The 18,037-nt window shown below is 47.9% G+C and overlaps 1 protein-coding gene across 8 annotated transcripts in view; it reads right to left on the reverse strand.

Moving 5' to 3' along the window:
• UBR5 (ubiquitin protein ligase E3 component n-recognin 5) overlaps positions 1–18,037 on the reverse strand; it is a 1,605,594-nt gene that overhangs the window by 562,051 nt on the left and 1,025,506 nt on the right. For all 8 annotated transcript variants that reach the window (XM_069220579.1, XM_069220580.1, XM_069220578.1 and 5 more), the window contains one exon: positions 7,175–7,298. In XM_069220579.1, the coding sequence (XP_069076680.1) occupies positions 7,175–7,298 (124 nt within the window). The remainder of the gene's footprint in view (positions 1–7,174; positions 7,299–18,037) is intronic.

An 18,037-nucleotide genomic window follows, 5' to 3' on the forward strand; every position in this document is an offset into this window, starting at 1 on the left:
TGAAGCAGACGCTTTAGAAACCTTGGCATCTAAATGTTAAGTTAGAATAACGGTGGACTATAGTAGGCCATGGCCATGGCCTATGAAGCTATTTTTATTCTAAACTTTATTTTAAGCCAGTGTGAAAGCAAAATGAAACAAATGCACCTTCTTTGTACAATTTTATGTGTAACTTTTATGACCCATGGTCGAAATAAAGTATTTGTTGTTGTTGTTTCTAAAATGGCCTCTGATTTATTCTTTGAGTGCGTTTCTCATTTATTGCACTACAGGTGTTTATCACTATCCTCTGATAAGCCTAACTGCTTGCCCACACTATTATAAAATACAGCATTAGTCCTATCTACGTTTGCCTCTGCGAACCAACTGGGGATAAACTGAACTTTCTACATGAAGTACTTCTTTTTAGTGCACGATATAGAGAGTCAGCGTCCTACACACAGCTACCCAGGGTTGAGATGAAGGTTTAACAGACCCTTTTCCACACAGTATTCACATTCTGCATTCACAGTATTCTTCCATATTATGACTGAGGTGTTGACAACTTGTCCGTTTAAGAAAAATGTCAGTCCTGGAGCTGGCACTAGAATGAACCACCAGAAGGTGGAGAAAAACACTCGTGCAACTCTGGGCTAAAACGAGGGGCCACAAGATATCTTGCGATTACTAAACAAAACAAGTTGGAAATATCAGTGCCCAACACCAGACAAAAGAAATATGCAGAGTATACGTATCAACAGCCACACATCCTATGAACATTTTATTCTATAGCTATTTGACTTCAGATATCCCTTATATACACTTTTTAATGGAATTTAGCATAATTGGCTGTTTCTCCACCTACTCCAACCAATTGTCAGCAAATTTACACTAAAAAGGACCAAGCTCCTCAGAGTTCAATTACAAAGCACCAAAATTATTCTTGTTTAGTTTATGCACTGAACATATCTTAATATAGCACAATACTACTCAGAGGAAAATGTTATAATACTTGTTAATACAGTCAATAAGTATACCCCTCACATACAATTTGAGAGGTTGGGGCTAACCTTTCAGACAGAATGAAAATGTCACTTACCCAGTGTACATCTGTTCGTGGCATCAGTCGCAGTAGATTCGCATGTTTTGCAATAGCTCGCCATCTGGTGTTGGGCCGGAGTGTTACAAGTTGTTTTTCTTCGAAGAAGTCTTTCGAGTCACGGGACCGAGTGACTCCTCCTTTTGTCTCCATTGCGCATGGGCGTCGACTCCATCTTCGATTGTTTTTCCCCGCAGAGGGTGAGGAAGGAGTTGAATTGTAGTAATAGTGCCCATGCAATGGAGTGACTAAGTATGCACCTATTTAAGGTTGAGATGATACATATACAAATAGTTGAAGGTAACTTCCAAACTGCTACAGGCTCCCGGGGAGGCGGGTGGGCACATGCGAATCTACTGCGACTGATGCCACGAACAGATGTACACTGGGTAAGTGACATTTTCAGTTCGATGGCATCTGTCGCTGTAGATAGGCATGTTTTGCATAGACTAGTAAGCAGTTATCTCCCCAAAAGCGGTGGATCAGCCTGTAGGAGTGGAAGTAGTCTGAAATAATGTTCTTAATACGGCTTGACCTACTGTGGCTTGTTGTGCGGATAACACGTCTACACAGTAGTGCTTGGTGAATGTGTGAGGCGTAGACCATGTGGCTGCCTTACATATTTCTTGCATTGGGATGTTTCCTAGAAAGGCTATGGTAGCACCTTTCTTTCTGGTTGAGTGTGCCCTTGGTGTAATGGGCAGCCGTCGTTTAGCTTTAAGGTAGCAGATTTGGATGCATTTAACTATACATCTGGCTATACCTTGTTTTGATATTGGGTTTCCTGCATGAGGTTTTTGAAATGCAATAAATAGTTGTTTAGTCTTCCTGATGTTGTTTGTTCTGTCAATGTAATACATCAATGCTCTTTTGACATCTAATGTATGTAGTGCCCTTTCAGCTACGGTATCTGGCTGTGGAAAGAACACTGGAAGTTCCACTGTTTGATTTAGGTGGAACGGTGAAATAACCTTTGGCAAAAATTTAGGATTGGTCCTTAGGACGACCTTATTCTTGTGTAGTTGTATAAAAGGTTCCTGTATTGTAAACGCCTGAATCTCGCTTACTCTTCTTAGGGAAGTAATGGCGATGAGAAATGCCACCTTCCAGGTTAGGAACTGTATTTCGCAGGAGTGCATGGGTTCAAAAGGTGGACCCATAAGTCTAGTTAGGACAACATTTAGGTTCCATGAAGGAACAGGTGGTGTTCTTGGTGGTATAATTCTCCTAAGGCCCTCCATGAATGCTTTAATGACTGGTATCTTATATAGGGAAGTTGAATAGGTAGTCTGCAGGTATGCAGATATTGCTGCAAGGTGTATTTTAATGGAAGAGAAAGCCAGGTTAGATTTTTGTAAGTGAAGCAAGTAACCCACTACATGTTCTGGAGTTGTGTGTAATGGTTGTATTTGATTAATATGGCAGTAGCAAACAAACCTCTTCCATTTACTTGCATAGCAGTGCCTGGTGGATGGCCTTCTGGCTTGCTTTATGACTTCCATACATTCTTGGGTAAGTTGTAAGTGCCCGAATTCTAGGATTTCAGGAGCCAAATTGCTAGATTCAGCGATGCTGGATCTGGGTGTCTGATCTTTTGGTTGTGTTGTGTCAACAGATCTGGCCTGTTGGGCAATTTGATGCAGGGTACTACTGATAGGTCTAGCAGCGTTGTGTACCAGGGTTGCCTTGCCCAAGTTGGTGCTATTAATATGAGTTTGAGTTTGTTTTGACTGAGTTTGTTTACCAGGTAAGGAAGGAGAGGGAGAGGAGGAAAAGCGTAAGCAAATATCCCTGACCAGTTCATCCATAGGGCATTGCCTTGGGACTGTTTGTGTGGGTATCTGGATGCGAAGTTTTGGCATTTTGCGTTCTCCTTTGTCGCAAACAAGTCTATCTGAGGTGTTCCCCAGAGTTTGAAATAAGTGTTCAGAATTTGGGGATGAATTTCCCATTCGTGGACCTGTTGGTGATCTCGAGAGAGATTGTCTGCGAGTTGATTTTGGATCCCTGGTATAAATTGTGCTATTAGGCGAATTTGGTTGTGAATTGCCCAACGCCAAATCTTTTGTGCTAGCAGGCTTAACTGCGTGGAGTGCGTCCCCCCTTGCTTGTTTAGATAATACATTGTTGTCATGTTGTCTGTTTTGACGAGAATGTATTTGTGAACTATTATTGGTTGGAAAGCTTTTAGTGCTTGAAAAACTGCTAGAAGTTCTAGGTGATTTATATGCAGTTTTGTTTGATGTACGTTCCATTGTCCTTGTATGCTGTGTTGATCGAGGTGTGCTCCCCACCCTGTCATGGAAGCATCTGTTGTTATTACGTATTGTGGCACTGGGTCTTGGAAAGGCCGCCCTCTGTTTAAATTTATGTTGTTCCACCACAGAAGCGAGAGGTAAGTTTGGCGGTCTATTAACACCAGATCTAGAAGATGACCCTGTGCTTGAGACCACTGTGATGCTAGGCACTGTTGTAAGGGCCTCGTGTGCAGTCTTGCGTTTGGGACAACGGCTATGCATGAAGACATCATGCCTAGGAGTTGTAATACCATCTTTGCTTGTATCCTTTGTGTTGGATACATGCGTTGTATGATGGTGTTGAAATTTTGAATTCTTTGTGGACTTGGAGTGGCTACTCCTTTTGATGTGTCTATTATGGCTCCTAGGTATTGTTGTACCTTGCGCGGCAGAATGTTGGATTTTGTGAAGTTGACGGTGAACCCTAGTTTGAAGAGGGTTTGTATGATATGATTTGTGTGATTTGAGCACTCTATTAACGAATGGGCCTTGATTAGCCAGTCGTCTAGATATGGGAACACATGTATTTGCTGCCTTCTTATGTGTGCAGCGACTACCGCTAGACATTTGGTAAAGACTCTTGGTGCGGTTGTTAATCCGAAAGGCAGTACCTTGAATTGGTAATGTATTCCTTTGAATACAAACCTTAGGTATTTCCTGTGCGATGGGTGTATTGGTATATGGAAATAAGCATCCTTGAGGTCTAAAGTTGCCATGTAGTCGTGTAGTTTTAGCAATGGTAATACTTCTTGTAGTGTGACCATGTGAAAGTGGTCTGATTTGATGAAAGTGTTCACTACTCTGAGGTCTAGGATTGGTCTCAGCGTTTTGTCCTTCTTTGGTATCAGAAAGTACAGTGAGTAAACTCCTGTGTTTATTTGTGTGTTTGGCACTAATTCGATTGCATTCTTTTGCAATAGTGCCTGCACTTCTATCTCCAGGAGATTGGAATGATGTTTTGTCAAATTTTGTGCTTTTGGTGGTATGTTTGGAGGGAATTGTAGAAATTCTATGCAATAACCATGTTGGATAATTGCTAGAACCCAAGTGTCTGTAGTGATTTCCTCCCATGCTTTGTAATAATGACTTATTCTTCCCCCCACTGGTGTTGTGTGGAGGGGGTGAGTGACATGTGAGTCACTGTTTAGTAGTAGGGGTTTTGGGGCTCTGAAATCTTCCTCTATTCCTAGGGAATTGCCCTCCTCTATATTGTCCCCGAAAACCTCCTCTATACTGTCCCTGGTAACTGGACGGTGTTGCTTGTGAGGTGCTGGCTTGTGTGCTCTGACCCCGAAACCCCCCTCTAAAGGGTGTTTTACGGAATGTGCTGTAATTCCCTCTGCTCTGCGGGGAGTAGAGTGCGCCCATGGCTTTGGCAGTGTCCGTGTCTTTTTTGAGTTTCTCAATCGCTGTGTCCACTTCTGGACCGAACAGTTCTTTTTCGTTAAAAGGCATATTGAGAACTGCTTGTTGAATCTCTGGTTTAAATCCAGACGTTCGGAGCCATGCATGCCTTCTGATAGTTACAGATGTATTAATTGTCCGTGCAGCTGTATCTGCAGCGTCCATGGAGGAGCGGATCTGGTTGTTGGAAATGGTCTGTCCCTCCTCAACCACTTGTTTTGCCCTATTTTGTAAGTCCTTGGGCGGATGTTCAATGAGATGTTGCATCTCATCCCAATGGGCTCTGTCATAGCGCGCAAGTAGTGCCTGGGAGTTCGCGATGCGCCACTGGTTTGCAGCTTGTGCTGCGACTCTCTTACCAGCTGCATCGAACTTGCAGCTTTCTTTATCTGGGGGTGGTGCATCTCCAGATGTGTGGGAGTTGGCCCTTTTCCTAGCTGCTCCTACAACGACAGAGTCTGGTGGCAGCTGTGTAGTGATGAAAACCGGGTCTGTAGGAGGCGCCTTATACTTTTTTTCCACCCTTGGTGTGATTGCCCTACTTTTGACCGGCTCCTTAAAGATTTATTTTGCGTGCCGGAGCATACCAGGGAGCATAGGCAGGCTTTGGTATGAGCTGTGGGTGGAGGAGAGTGTGTTGAATAAAAAATCATCCTCGACCTGTTCTGAGTGGAGGCTTACATTGTGAAATTGTGCTGCTCTAGCCACCACTTGAGAATACGCGGTGCTGTCCTCTGGTGGAGATGGCTTCGTAGGGTATGCCTCCGGACTGTTATCTGACACTGGGGCGTCGTATAGGTCCCATGCGTCTTGATCTTGGTCACCCTGGCTCATGGTGGTGTGAGCTGGGGAGTGAGATGGAGTTTGTGCTGGTGAGACAATCACGGGCGGAGGAGAGGGTGGTGGGGTAACTCTTTTCACCACTTTTGGTAGTGGTGTCTGTTCAGTTTGGAACTCCAACCTTCTCTTTCTTCTAATAGGGGGAAGGGTGCTTATTTTTCCTGTCCCCTGCTGTATGAAAATACGCTTTTGCGTATGGTCCACATCAGTTGATTGTAGCTCTTCCTCAAACCTATGCTTTTGCATTTGGGAGGTTAGCGAGTGCTCTTCTGTATAAGAGCCTGAAGCTGGGTCGGTTGCAGTTTGTTTCGGGACCGAAACCCTGTCTGCGTCCTTTTTCGGCTCTGAGGTGACTTTTTTCATTTTCGGGGCCGAAACCTGTCGGCGCCGATCTTCTTCGGGGCCGCTGTCTCGGCGCCGAGCCGTGTCTACACCGGCATCTCGGTGTCGATGCTTGTCTCCAGCACTTTCTCGGTCCCGAGAAGGCTGCGTGCCGGTGTCTCGACCGGAGTCGAACGATCTCGGCACTGTTTGGGCCTTTTTCGGTGCCGACGGTCGGTCACCGAATTTATGGGTGGAGCCATGGCCTGGTGGCAGTGGCGTCCCCTGGGCCTTGTAAATCTTCCTCTGAGTGGTTTTCGACGTCTTACTCACGGTTTGTGTATCGTCGAATCCTTCGGAGTCTGAGTCTTGGATCGAGAAGGTACCTTCCTCTTCTTGTTCCTCGAACTCTCGGTGGGCTGTCGGCGCGGACGCCATCTGAAGTCTTCTGGCTCGACGGTCTCGGAGTGTTTTTCGGGACCGGAACGCACGACAGGCCTCGCAGGTGTCTTCACTGTGCTCAGGTGACAGGCACAGGTTACAGACCAAGTGTTGGTCTGTATAGGGGTATTTATTGTGGCATTTGGGGCAGAAACGGAACGGGGTCCGTTCCATCGGCGTTCTTCAGCACGCGGTCGGGCCGACCAGGCCCCGACGGGGGATCGAAAAACTACCCCGAAGGGCACCGGAGCTCTTCGATCTTCGATGCGGTGTTGAATCTAACTACGCCGATCCTGAACGCAACAATACCGACGAAAATCTTCCGAAATTAGCTATCTTTCCGTTCCGAAACTCGGAGCGACAGGAACACGTCCGAACCCGATGGCGGAAAAAAAACAATCGAAGATGGAGTCGACGCCCATGCGCAATGGAGACAAAAGGAGGAGTCACTCGGTACCGTGACTCGAAAGACTTCTTCGAAGAAAAACAACTTGTAACACTCCGGCCCAACACCAGATGGCGAGCTATTGCAAAACATGCGTATCTACAGCGACAGATGCCATCGAACATTGTCTTATAAGTGACTTAAAATGTACACATCACTTTGGGCAAACGCTCAGAAAAAAAATTCATATTCCAAGCTGACGCCAGGAAATTCTAAGGTAAGGAACCTGCAGCTAGAAGTCTATCAGATTATTTATGAATATAGCACATGACAAGATCAACTTCTTAAACTGCAAAGTCATAAAAAACAATAGTAATAACAATAAAAAAGAGCCTTTGAAAAACTAACCTCTTCCACATCAGCCGATACAATATCATCCTGCTCTTCATCCCTGCTACGAACTGGCTGGGATTGACTTATCCGTCGTTGCTGAGGATTCCTTATAATATACGAGGACTGAGATTGGATGGAGCTTCAAAACAGACAGGAACAATGCAATAAGCAATTTAAAACACTTTTTCTGAAACACATTATACAACAAACTTTTACTTTAACTTGTTTTTCTATGTAATTATTTTTAAAACCAACTGTTCTCTTGCTTGTAGTAGGAGTGACTTATCACAATGACAATTGTGCTAGCAATCTAAAATCCCCACTTACACCAGTCTCATGTTATGTCCAGACTGACATGCCATGTAAGAGGTGAACAAGTTACTTCCCTTTGGTAACGTTCTTTCTGATGGATGCTCTAACTAATCGCAGATTGTAGGAAAATGGCTCCTTGTTGCAGTTACCCCCCCCCCGCCAAACACACACACACACACACACTTTTTGCCTGATATTGATGCTGACTTGACAGTGTGCTGGGACCCTGCTAACCAGGCCCCAGCACCAGCGTTCTTTCACTAAAAAATGTGCCTTTGTTTCCACAAGTGGCACACCCCTGGCACACAGATAAGTCCCTTGTGACCAAGGAAGGTCCCTAAGGGCTGCAGCATGTGTTGTGCCACCCTAAGGGACCCCTCATCTAACACATGCACACTGCACTGCTATTGCAGATTGTGTGCGTTGGTGGGGAGAAAAAGGAAAAGTTGAAATGGCATCCCCCTCGGGATGCCATGCACAAAAAATACTGCCTGTGGCATAGGAACGTCACCCCTCTAGTAGGCCTTAAAGCCCAAAGGCACGGTGCACTATACCACAGGTGAGGGCATAGCTGCATGAGCAATATGCCGCTACAGTGTCTAAGTCTATTCCGAGACTATTGTTAGACATTGTAAGTACAGTGTGGCCATATTAAGTAAATGGTAAATGGTCTGGGTGTTTGACAAAACGAACTCCACAGTCCCATAATGGCTACACTGAATACGGGGACACAGAAGTTGCAGAAGGAGCTGAAGCAGCAATACAGAAAGGGATCCCACGCCACAGGAGAACCACGCAAAGGGCTGTGCGTTGCAGGAATGAGTGCTTGGAGCTGGAGCTGCATGTAACCTGGAGTTTCCTTGAAAGAGATGTAAACAAGCCTTGGCAGCCTAAAGAGAGACTGGGTGCACGGGGTACTGTCCTGCGTGGGAAGGCAAGGGCTTACATCCACCAAAGGGACAGCTTTCTGCCCTCCTGGGGCGATAAGCAAACTCCTCCCCGGAAAGGAGACAACAAAAGCCTGTGCAGGACAGAGGTGTTATCTCTCCCTGGCAGGAAACCACACACGTGTTAGCCCAAAGTGTGAGGTTTAAAAGGAGAAGTTGTGTTTGAAGAACAAATTGAAAACACTAGGGAGACATGCTGACACGCAGGAAGGAGAGGGGAAACCAGTCTTCCAGGCAAGTGTAGTTTCCTTAGTAGCTACACCTCTGGGTTGGGGTAATGATCTATACAAGTCAAGTGAAGGATCATGCCATTTCGAAAGTTGGCAGAATGGAGAATTCTAGGCCAGTCAGATGCCACACTTTGAAGCAAGTGGTCATCAGGATTGAGGAAACCTAATAGTCTTATCGGCTACCGACCGCATCCACCGAGGGCATTTTCTGAGCATAAAAAAAGGCACTAATAGCACCCAGAACTAAGATCATGATGGACTGGCGAAGACAGAAGGGGGATTGTTATGCTGCACCAAGAACTCAGTAAAGAGAGACTGCTCTGCCACTGACAACACCTCCTGAAAGTCTTTCCTAGCAAAAGATAAACAACTGTGACTGTTGTGTCCTGCTCATGAGAAGTTATTTCCTAAGCCCAGCCAGAGTAAGAGACTCCAAGAGCTGTTCACTGACCTCTTGTTCACAGCACTGGGACGCAATAACTGAAGAAGACTGCTGGGGCAAGTTGTTAGCCCAGATCTTCTCATTGCCACTTCTCCATCACCGTGCAGTATCAAGGACCAGCAACCAACACTCAAAGTTGCACTGAGTCTGCTGAACCCGGGAGAGTTGTCAGAGCACAGCTTGACTGCCCAGAAGGTGAATTACTGTCAAAGAAAGGAAGGAAGGAAGGAAGGAAGGAAGGAAGGAAGGATTGGCTTGTGACCATGATATCGAGGGACGCCGACCCCTGTGGCCAGGACTGCCTCACCAAGCAGTGAACCAAGGAGTACCCACAGGAAGACCCCTTTCGACCACATCGCATCCACAGCATTTTTGAGCATCGTCCCCGTGACTGGCTCCCTTCATGAAATGGTTACCCAAAGTAACCCAAGGAAACTGCACTGATACTTAACCAAGTTTTTCTGTAAAAAGTTTACAAGTGTTAATTCCACTGAATTTGTCAATGCTTGTTTGTGGATAAGTGAAAGGTGCATATTTATAATATTTTGTAAAGTCTGTATCTCCAGAACCCACCGGTGCAGATTTTTTATTTTGAGTGTCTAGAAGCACCTAAAACACAATGGGGGTTATTACAACTTTGGAGGAGGTGTTAATCCGTCCCAAAAGTGACGGTAAAGTGACGGATATACCACCAGCCGTATTACAAGTTCCATAGGATATAATGGACTCGTAATACGGCTGGTGGTATATCCGTCACTTTACCGTCACTTTTGGGACGGATTAACACCTCCTCCAAAGTTGTAATAACCCCCAATATATTTTGAGTGTTGGATTTCTTTGGTGCCTTGTCGATTTCTTCAATTGTTTTGGTGCTCGTAAATGCTTTGGACTTGATCCTTTGCGCAACCCTTGCTGCTCAAAGCCACAGCTTCCCAGAGTTGAGCTAAGGACTTAAACAAAGCCTACCAGTCCTAAAGGGGTTGGCAAGTACTACACAGTGAGGAGGCAAAACCACCTTGTATAATGAACCCCATTTCCCCACAAGAGGTCTTTCATATTGCTGATGGAGAGCAATGTAATTAACTTGGCCCATAAGGGTGGCAAAAAGTCTGGACTATGACCCTGAGCTGAGCCAAAGAAATATGGCAATTTGGATGACCGATATAGTGTACATATATCTGCTTGGGACATACATATCTGAACTGAGAGCACACTTCACCCCAGTTTGAAATCTTGCTGAACTTTGTATGCCAAAGAGAAGTAAAACTGAACTGTTAGGCAGATTTACACCTATGCGTATAATAAAGTGTCACTGCAGACAGAACAGTAAACCATACTCAGTTTCCCTGTGAGTGCCCCAAAATGTTTAAAGGCCTACCCCCAGGTCAATATCTAGCTCTGCAGTCTCCTCTGCACCAAGCTACCTGTATGCAGTTAACAAGATGAGCATGACTGTAGTCTCACATGTGTCGTCCTCGAACATGTGCATGTGTGTAACCCTCAAAGTGCACCTTAACCTTGGCGCATGGCAACCGCCTTATCTTAAAAGGCGGACACTGAAAGTAAACATGTGCAGTCCACTTACCCTATATTTACCATGGATGAGTCACCAGTTGTTTGGCTCAACCATGGCAAAAACATCCAAAACCAGATAATCTAAAAGCAAAATATATGGGTAGATTACATTGGAAGAACCCATTTACCTACAACTACACAATGGGATGATGTAGGAAAGTGCCTCTTTTGCATTGGTTACCACTCCACATTTTGCCTGGTATCAGATGTAATTTCGACATGTCACCTGAAGATTCCTTGGAGGACATGATAAAAAGTCTTGGCACCTGGAAGAGATGTGGTGTACAGGGGGTACTATCCTGCGTGGGGAGACAAAGGCTTACCTCCACCAAAGTTAGACAGCTGGCAGAGAGGACCAAGAGGACTACTCCGGACCACCACCTGTGATGCAGAATCCACACAGCTCAGCAGGAGAGAGGATCCACACAGCCGGTCATCACTTGTTGTAGGTGCCTGCGGTTGCAGGGGAGTGACTCCTTCACTCCAAGGGAGAGTCATTCTTCTTCTTGTGCAGGCTGAAGAGTTGCAGTCTTCTGAGAATGCACAGCGAGGGAAATGTTTCAAAACTGGCAGGAGCCCTGGAAACAATGTTGCTGAAGAGTCCTTTCTTCTTGGAAACAGCTTGTCAGGTTCTGGAGGTTTCAGTCGCAGTTCCGGAGGCTAGAAGTCACAGCAGAGGTTGCAGAGGAGTCCTGCAGGAATCTTGCAAGCTGAATCTGAGAACCCACTCAAGAGAGAGACCCTAAATAGCCCTGAGAGGGGGATTGGTCACCTAACCAGGTATGCACCTATTAGGAGCCACCCTGACGTCACCTGCCTTGAGAAATCCTCCATCTTGAGTTTGGAGGATTCCCCCAATAGGATTAGGGATGTGCCACCCTCCCCACAAGGAGGGGACAAAAACGAGGGTGTATCCACCCTCAAGGACAGTAGCCATTGGCTACTGCCCTCCCAGACCTAAACACACCCCTAAATTTAGTATTTAGGGGCACCCCAGATCCCAGGAAATCAGATTCCTGCAGCCTGAAGAAACAAGAAGGACTGCTGACCTACAAGCCTGCAGAGGAGGAGGAAGACGACAACTGCTTTGGCCCCAGCCCTACCGGCCTGTCTCCAACTTTGAAAACCTGCTCCAGCGACGCATCAGACAGGGACCAGCGACCTCTGAAGCCTCAGAGGACTGCACTGGACTAAAGGACCAAGAAACTCCCGTGAACAGTGGCCCTGTTAAAACCAGCTACTTCTTTGCAACAAAGAAGCAACTTCCAAAGACTTCACGTTTCCCGCCGGAAGCGTGAGACTCTACACTCAAGAGAACAAACACCTCAGGGAGGACTTCCCGGCGACTGCGAGCCCGTGAGTAACCAGAGACGACCCCCCCATGGGCCCCCACAGCGATGCCTGCAGAGAGAATCCAGAGTCTCCCCCTGACCGCGACTGCCTGTAACAAGGGACCCGACGCCTGGAACCAACACTGCACCCGCAGCCCCCAGGACCTGAAGGAACCGAACTTCGACACAGGAGTGACCCCCAGGAGACCCTCTGCCTAGCCCAGGTGGTGGCTGTCCTGAGAAGCCCCCCATGTGCCTGCCTGCACCGCTAGAGTGATCTTCGGGTCCCTCCATTGTTTCCTATCTGAAACCAGACACCTGCTTTGCACACTGCACCCAGCCACCCCGTGCCACTGAGGGTGTGTTTTGTGTGCCTACTTGTGTCCCCTCCTGTGCTCTACAAAACACCCCTGGTCGGCCCCCCGAGGACACAGGTACTTACTTGCTGGCAGACTGGAACCGGAGCACCCCTATTCTCCATAGGCACCTATGTGTTTTGGGCACTTCTTTGATCTCTGCACCTGACCGGCCCTGAGCTGCTGGTGTGGTGACTTTGGGGTTGCCTTGAACCCCCAACGGTGGGCTGCCTATGCCCCACAACTGAGACTTGTAAGTGTTTTACTTACCTCCTAATCTAACCTTTACTTACCTCCCCCAGGAACTGTTGATTTTTGCACTGTGTCCACTTTGAAAATAGCTTATTGCCATTTTTACAAAGACTGTACATGATACTGTTTTCATTCAAAGTTCCTAAAGTACCTAAGTGAAGTATCTTACATTTAAAGTGTTTAATGTAAATCTTGAACCCGTGGTTCTTAAAATAAAATAAGAAAATATATTTTCCAATATAAAAACCTATTGGCCTGGAGTGAGTCTGAGTGTGTGTTCCTCATTTATTGCCTGTGTGTATACAACAAATGCTTAACACTACCCTCTGATAAGCCTACTGCTCGACCACACTACCACAAAACAGAGCATTAGAATTATCTACTTTTGCCCCTATCTTAACTCTAAGGGGAACCCTCGGAGTCTGTGCACACTATTTCTTACTTTGAAATAGTATATACAGAGCTAACTTCCTACAGATTCTTAGCCAGAGTCTACTGTGAGTTGACCCCTGCTGGACTCTGCCTGGAAGCCTAGTGCCTCAATTCGAAGACTCCTGCTGACCACGAATGCCTAGTAAGCTGTTTTCCGACAGCAAAAGACACCCCTGCATCTGGAGCCCCTGGATCTTAGGGAGCTAGACCAATGGTGTTTCCGAGTCCTTCAACATTTCATCTTACCCGGGCAGCTTTGGGTTTTCTTCATTCAGGCTTTTGGCCCAAGTCTGCCTCCTTTTTCCAGAACTGATCTCCCCCATTGACTTTCATTGGGCGCCCAAAGCTGTGTGGCATCCTGCACCCGGCCTCCGCTGTGTCACTGCTGGTGCATTCTTGGTGCTGATTTGAACCTTGTTGACCTAAAACCCTGGAACCTGGTTTTGCAAGTCAACTACTTACCTGCAAAACTGCGTTCTTGTTTACCTCCCATAGGTGAACATTGAAGACTCTGAAAATTGCAATGTCAATATTTGAAAGTGAAAAGTATTTTAATTAAAAACTGCTTACTTTATAACAAAGTTCTTTGGTTCAAACCATATATGAAAGCAAATCTTATTTTTCTAATTTGGTCTCAGATTTATTCTTTGAGTGTCTCTCATTTATTGCCTCAGAGTACAACAAGACTGTGATAAGCCTAACTGCTTGCCCACACTACCACAAATACAGCATTATCTAGCTATCTACCTCTGCAAACCTCTGGGGATCCACTGGATTCTGCATAGTGTACTGTAGAAAAGAGCCCCTGCTGGCATGGTTACAACCCCGCCCCCCCCAACACACAAACCTTTTAGCTGATATTGTTGCTGACTTGACAGTGTGTGCTGGGATGTTGCCTGCTAACCAGGCCAGAGCACCAGTGTTCTTTCCCAGAACTGTACCAATGTTTCCACAATTAGCACACCCATGGCACACAGCCATGTCCCTTGTAAAAGGTACCCATGGCACCAAGGGCACTGTGGCCAGGTAGGGTCCCCATGGACTGCAGCATGTACTATGCCACCCTAAGGGACCCCTCACCAAACAAATGCACACCACCAATGCAGCTTGTGTGTGTTGGTGGGGAGGAAAAGACAGTTGACATGGTATCCCTCTCTCAGGGTGCTGTGCCCACAAACCACTTCCTGTGGCATAGGTAAGTCACCCCTCTAGTAGGCCCTACAGACCTAAGGAAAGGTGCACTATACCACAGGTGGGGGCATAGCTCCGTGAGTAATATGCCCCTACAGTGACTGAGTCCACTGTGAGACACTGTAAATGCAGTGTGGCCATACTGAATAAATGGGCTGGGAGTTTGTCATTACTAACTACACAGTTCTATGCTGGCTTCACTGAAGACTGGGAAGTTTGGTATCAAACTTCTCAGCTCAACAAACCCACACTGATGCCAGTGTTGGATTTATTGTAAAATGCACCCAGGGGGCATCTTAGAGATGCCCCCTGTATTTTGCCCAACCATTTAGTGCAGGACTGACCAGTCTGTGCTAGCCTGCCACTAACAGATTTCTAACCTCCAGGGGTGAAAAACTTTGTGCTATCTGAGGCCAGAAACAAAGACTGCTCTGGGTGGGGGTGCTGCTTCACACCTATCCCGGCAGGAACTGTAACACTTGGAGGTGAGCCTCAAAGGCTCAGGCCTCCTGTTACAGGGGCCCAGGGCACTCAGCTAGTGGTAATGCCAGTCCCCTGGCCGAAGCCCCACTTTTGACAGCAAGTTCGGTGGTAAAACAGAGAGGAGGGACCACTCGAGCTGGGACCAACCCTAAGGTGCCCAGAGCTGAAGTGACCACCCCCCCTCCCTGCCTGCAGATTCCTCCATCTTGGCTTTGCGGTTAGGGATCAATAGGGTTAGGTCTGTTTCCCCTCCCCAAAGAGAGTGGACATCGGAAGGGTGTAGTCACCCTCAGGGACAGTAGCCATTGGCTACTGCCCTCTGACCCCTGTAATGCCCCATACCCAGGATTTAAGGGCACCCCTGAACCTAGCTCGTCAGATTCCTGGCAACCTCAAAAAGAAGAAAGTAGTAAGAAGGACTGCACAGCTGACCTCCAAGCAGAGAAGACTACAGACATCAACTGACCTGGCTCCAGCCATACCAGCCTGTCTCCAGCTTCAGAAGCCCTGCTACAAAAATGGCAACACATCCTGTAGGACCAGCGACCTCTCATAACTCCCTGAGGACTGCCTACCCACCAGAGGACCAAGAACTCTCAAGAACAGTGGCCCTGTCCACAAGAAACTACAACAAGGACTCCAGAACCGCCCCAGATCCGCAAGTCCAACCCACACTGAACCTGACGCCCACGGCCTGTGTGCAGATGTTCCACCAGTCCAGAGCAGGTCCCCAGGCAATTCTGACTGTGTCCACCATGAGTTGACCCCTCCTGGCCAACATGACAATTCCTGCAGCCTACATCCGGAGGACCCTACTGACTGTGGGAGAACCAGACAATTGTTCCCGATGCCTCAAGCTACATTTGCACCCACAGCCCCCTGGCCTTGGGGAATCCAACTAACTGTCCAGCAACGTTTAGCAGGCGCCCTTCTTCTTTGTTCAGCCTATGGTCTTTCAGATCCGACCCCGTGGACCCAGACTGCAGCATGTTTGTGACCCCAGGGATCCCCCCATTGAAAAGCATTGGGAGCCCGAAGAGGTGTTTGCACCCTGCACATGGCTGCCCCACTGCTGCTGAGGGTGTGTGTTTGGTGCTGACCTGTGGCTCCCCTGGACTCACCTAAACACCCCACATCTCCCCTTCTAAGTTGCAGGTACTTACCTGCTGGCAGATCTATTTCCACTTTCCCCCCCTTAGGATCCCATTTTAAATCAGACATCAACTTTTACCTCTGCCTCCGGCCGGCCCCGTGTTGCTGGTGGTGTGCTTTTGGGGTCAACGTGAACCCTAACCTGTGGGCATCCTAACCCCCCGAGACAGGAACTGTAAGTTCAGTGCTTACAACAAAAACACACTAACTTTTTCTCCCAGGACTGTGTTAAAAATTGCACTAGCCTGCAGTGACAATTTTAAAAGCAGAGAGAGCATAAACACTGAGGTTCTGGTTAGCAGAGCCTCAGTGATACAGTTAGGCACTGTAAGGAAATGCCTCCTTGGCATGGTTACCCCCTGACTTTTTGCTTTGCTGATGCTAAGTTTTGATTTGAAAGTGTGCTGAGGCGTGCTAACCAGGCCCCAGCACCAGTGTTCTTTCCCTAACCTGTACTTTTGTTTCCACAATTGCCACACCCTGGCATCCAGGTAAGTCCCTTGTAACTGGTACCCCTGTTACCAAGGGCCCTGATGCCAGGGAAGGTCTCTAAGGGATGCAGCATGTCTTATGCCACCCTGGGGACCCCTCACTCAGCACAGACACACTGCTTGCCAGCTTGTGTGTGCTGGTGAGGACAAAACGAGTAAGTCAACATGGCACTCCCCTCAGGGTGCCATGCCAACCTCACACTGCCTGTGCAGTATAGATAAGTCACCCCTCTAGCAGGCCTTACAGCCCTAAGGCAGGGTGCACTATACCATAGGTGAGGGCACCAGTGCATGAGCATTGTGCGCCTACAGTGTCTAAGCAAAACCTTAGACATTGTAAGTGCAGGGTAGCCATAAGAGTATATGGTCTGGGAGTCTGTCATGCACGAACTCCACAGCACCATAATGGCTGCACTGAAAACTGGGAAGTTTGGTATCAAACTTCTCAGCACAATAAATGCACACTGATGCCAGTGTACATTTTATTGTAACATACACCCCAGAGGGCACCTTAGAGGTGCCCCCTGAAACCTTAACCGACTATCCGTGTAGGCTGACTGGTTTTAGCACCCTGCCACACTAGAGACATGTTGCTGGCCACATGGGGAGAGTGCCTTTGTCACTCTGTGGCTAGTAACAAAGCCTGTACTGGGTGGAGGTGCTTCACACCTCCCCCTGCAGGAACTCTAACACCTGGCGGTGAGCCTCAAAGGCTCACCCCCTTTGTTACAGCACCACAGGGCACTCCAGCTAGTGGAGTTGCCTGCCCCCTCCGGCCACGGCCCCACTTTTGGCGGCAAGGCCGGAGGAGATAATGAGAAAAACAAGGAGGAGTCACTGGCCAGTCAGGACAGCCCCTAAGGCACCCTGAGCTGAGGTGACTGACTTTTAGAAATCCTCCATCTTGCAGATGGAGGATTCCCCCAATAGGGATAGGAATGTGACCCCCTCCCCTTGGGAGGAGGCACAAAGAAGGTGTACCCACCCTCAGGGCTAGTAGCCATTGGCTACTAACCCCCCAGACCTAAACACGCCCTTAAATTTAGTATTTAAGGGCTCCCCAGAACCTAGGAACTCAGATTCCTGCAACCTAAGAAGAAGGACTGCTAAGCTGAAAAACCCTGCAGAGAAGACGGAGACACCAACTGCTTTGGCCCCAGCTCTGCCGGCCTGTCTCCCCACTTCTAAAGACACTGCTCCAGCGACGCTTTCCCCAGGGACCAGCGACCTCTGAATCCCCAGAGGACTGCCCTGCTCTAGAAGGACCAAGCACTCCCAAGGACAGCGGCCCTGTTCACCAAAGACTGCAACTTTGAAACAACTTGCGTTTCCCGCCAGGAGCGTGAGACTTGACACTCTGCACCCGACGCCCCCGGCTCGACTTGTGGAGAACAATCACTTCAGGGAGGACTCCCCGGCGACTGCGAGACCGTGAGTAGCCAGAGTTGCCCCCCCCCCCCGAGCCCCCACAGCGACGCCTGCAGAGGGAATCCTGAGCCTCCCCCCCATCCCCTTGCCTGCATCGCTGAAGAGACCCCTTGGTCTCCCATTGATTTCAATTACAAACCCGACGCTTGTTTGCACACTGCACCTGGCCGTCCCCGTGCCGCTGAGGGTATACTTTCTGTGTGGACTTGTGTCCCCCCCGGTGCCCTACAAAATCCCCCTGGTCTGCCCTCCGAAG

The sequence above is a fragment of the Pleurodeles waltl genome, chromosome 2_2 (assembly GCF_031143425.1).
Source record: "Pleurodeles waltl isolate 20211129_DDA chromosome 2_2, aPleWal1.hap1.20221129, whole genome shotgun sequence".
Lineage (NCBI taxonomy): Eukaryota > Metazoa > Chordata > Amphibia > Caudata > Salamandridae > Pleurodeles > Pleurodeles waltl.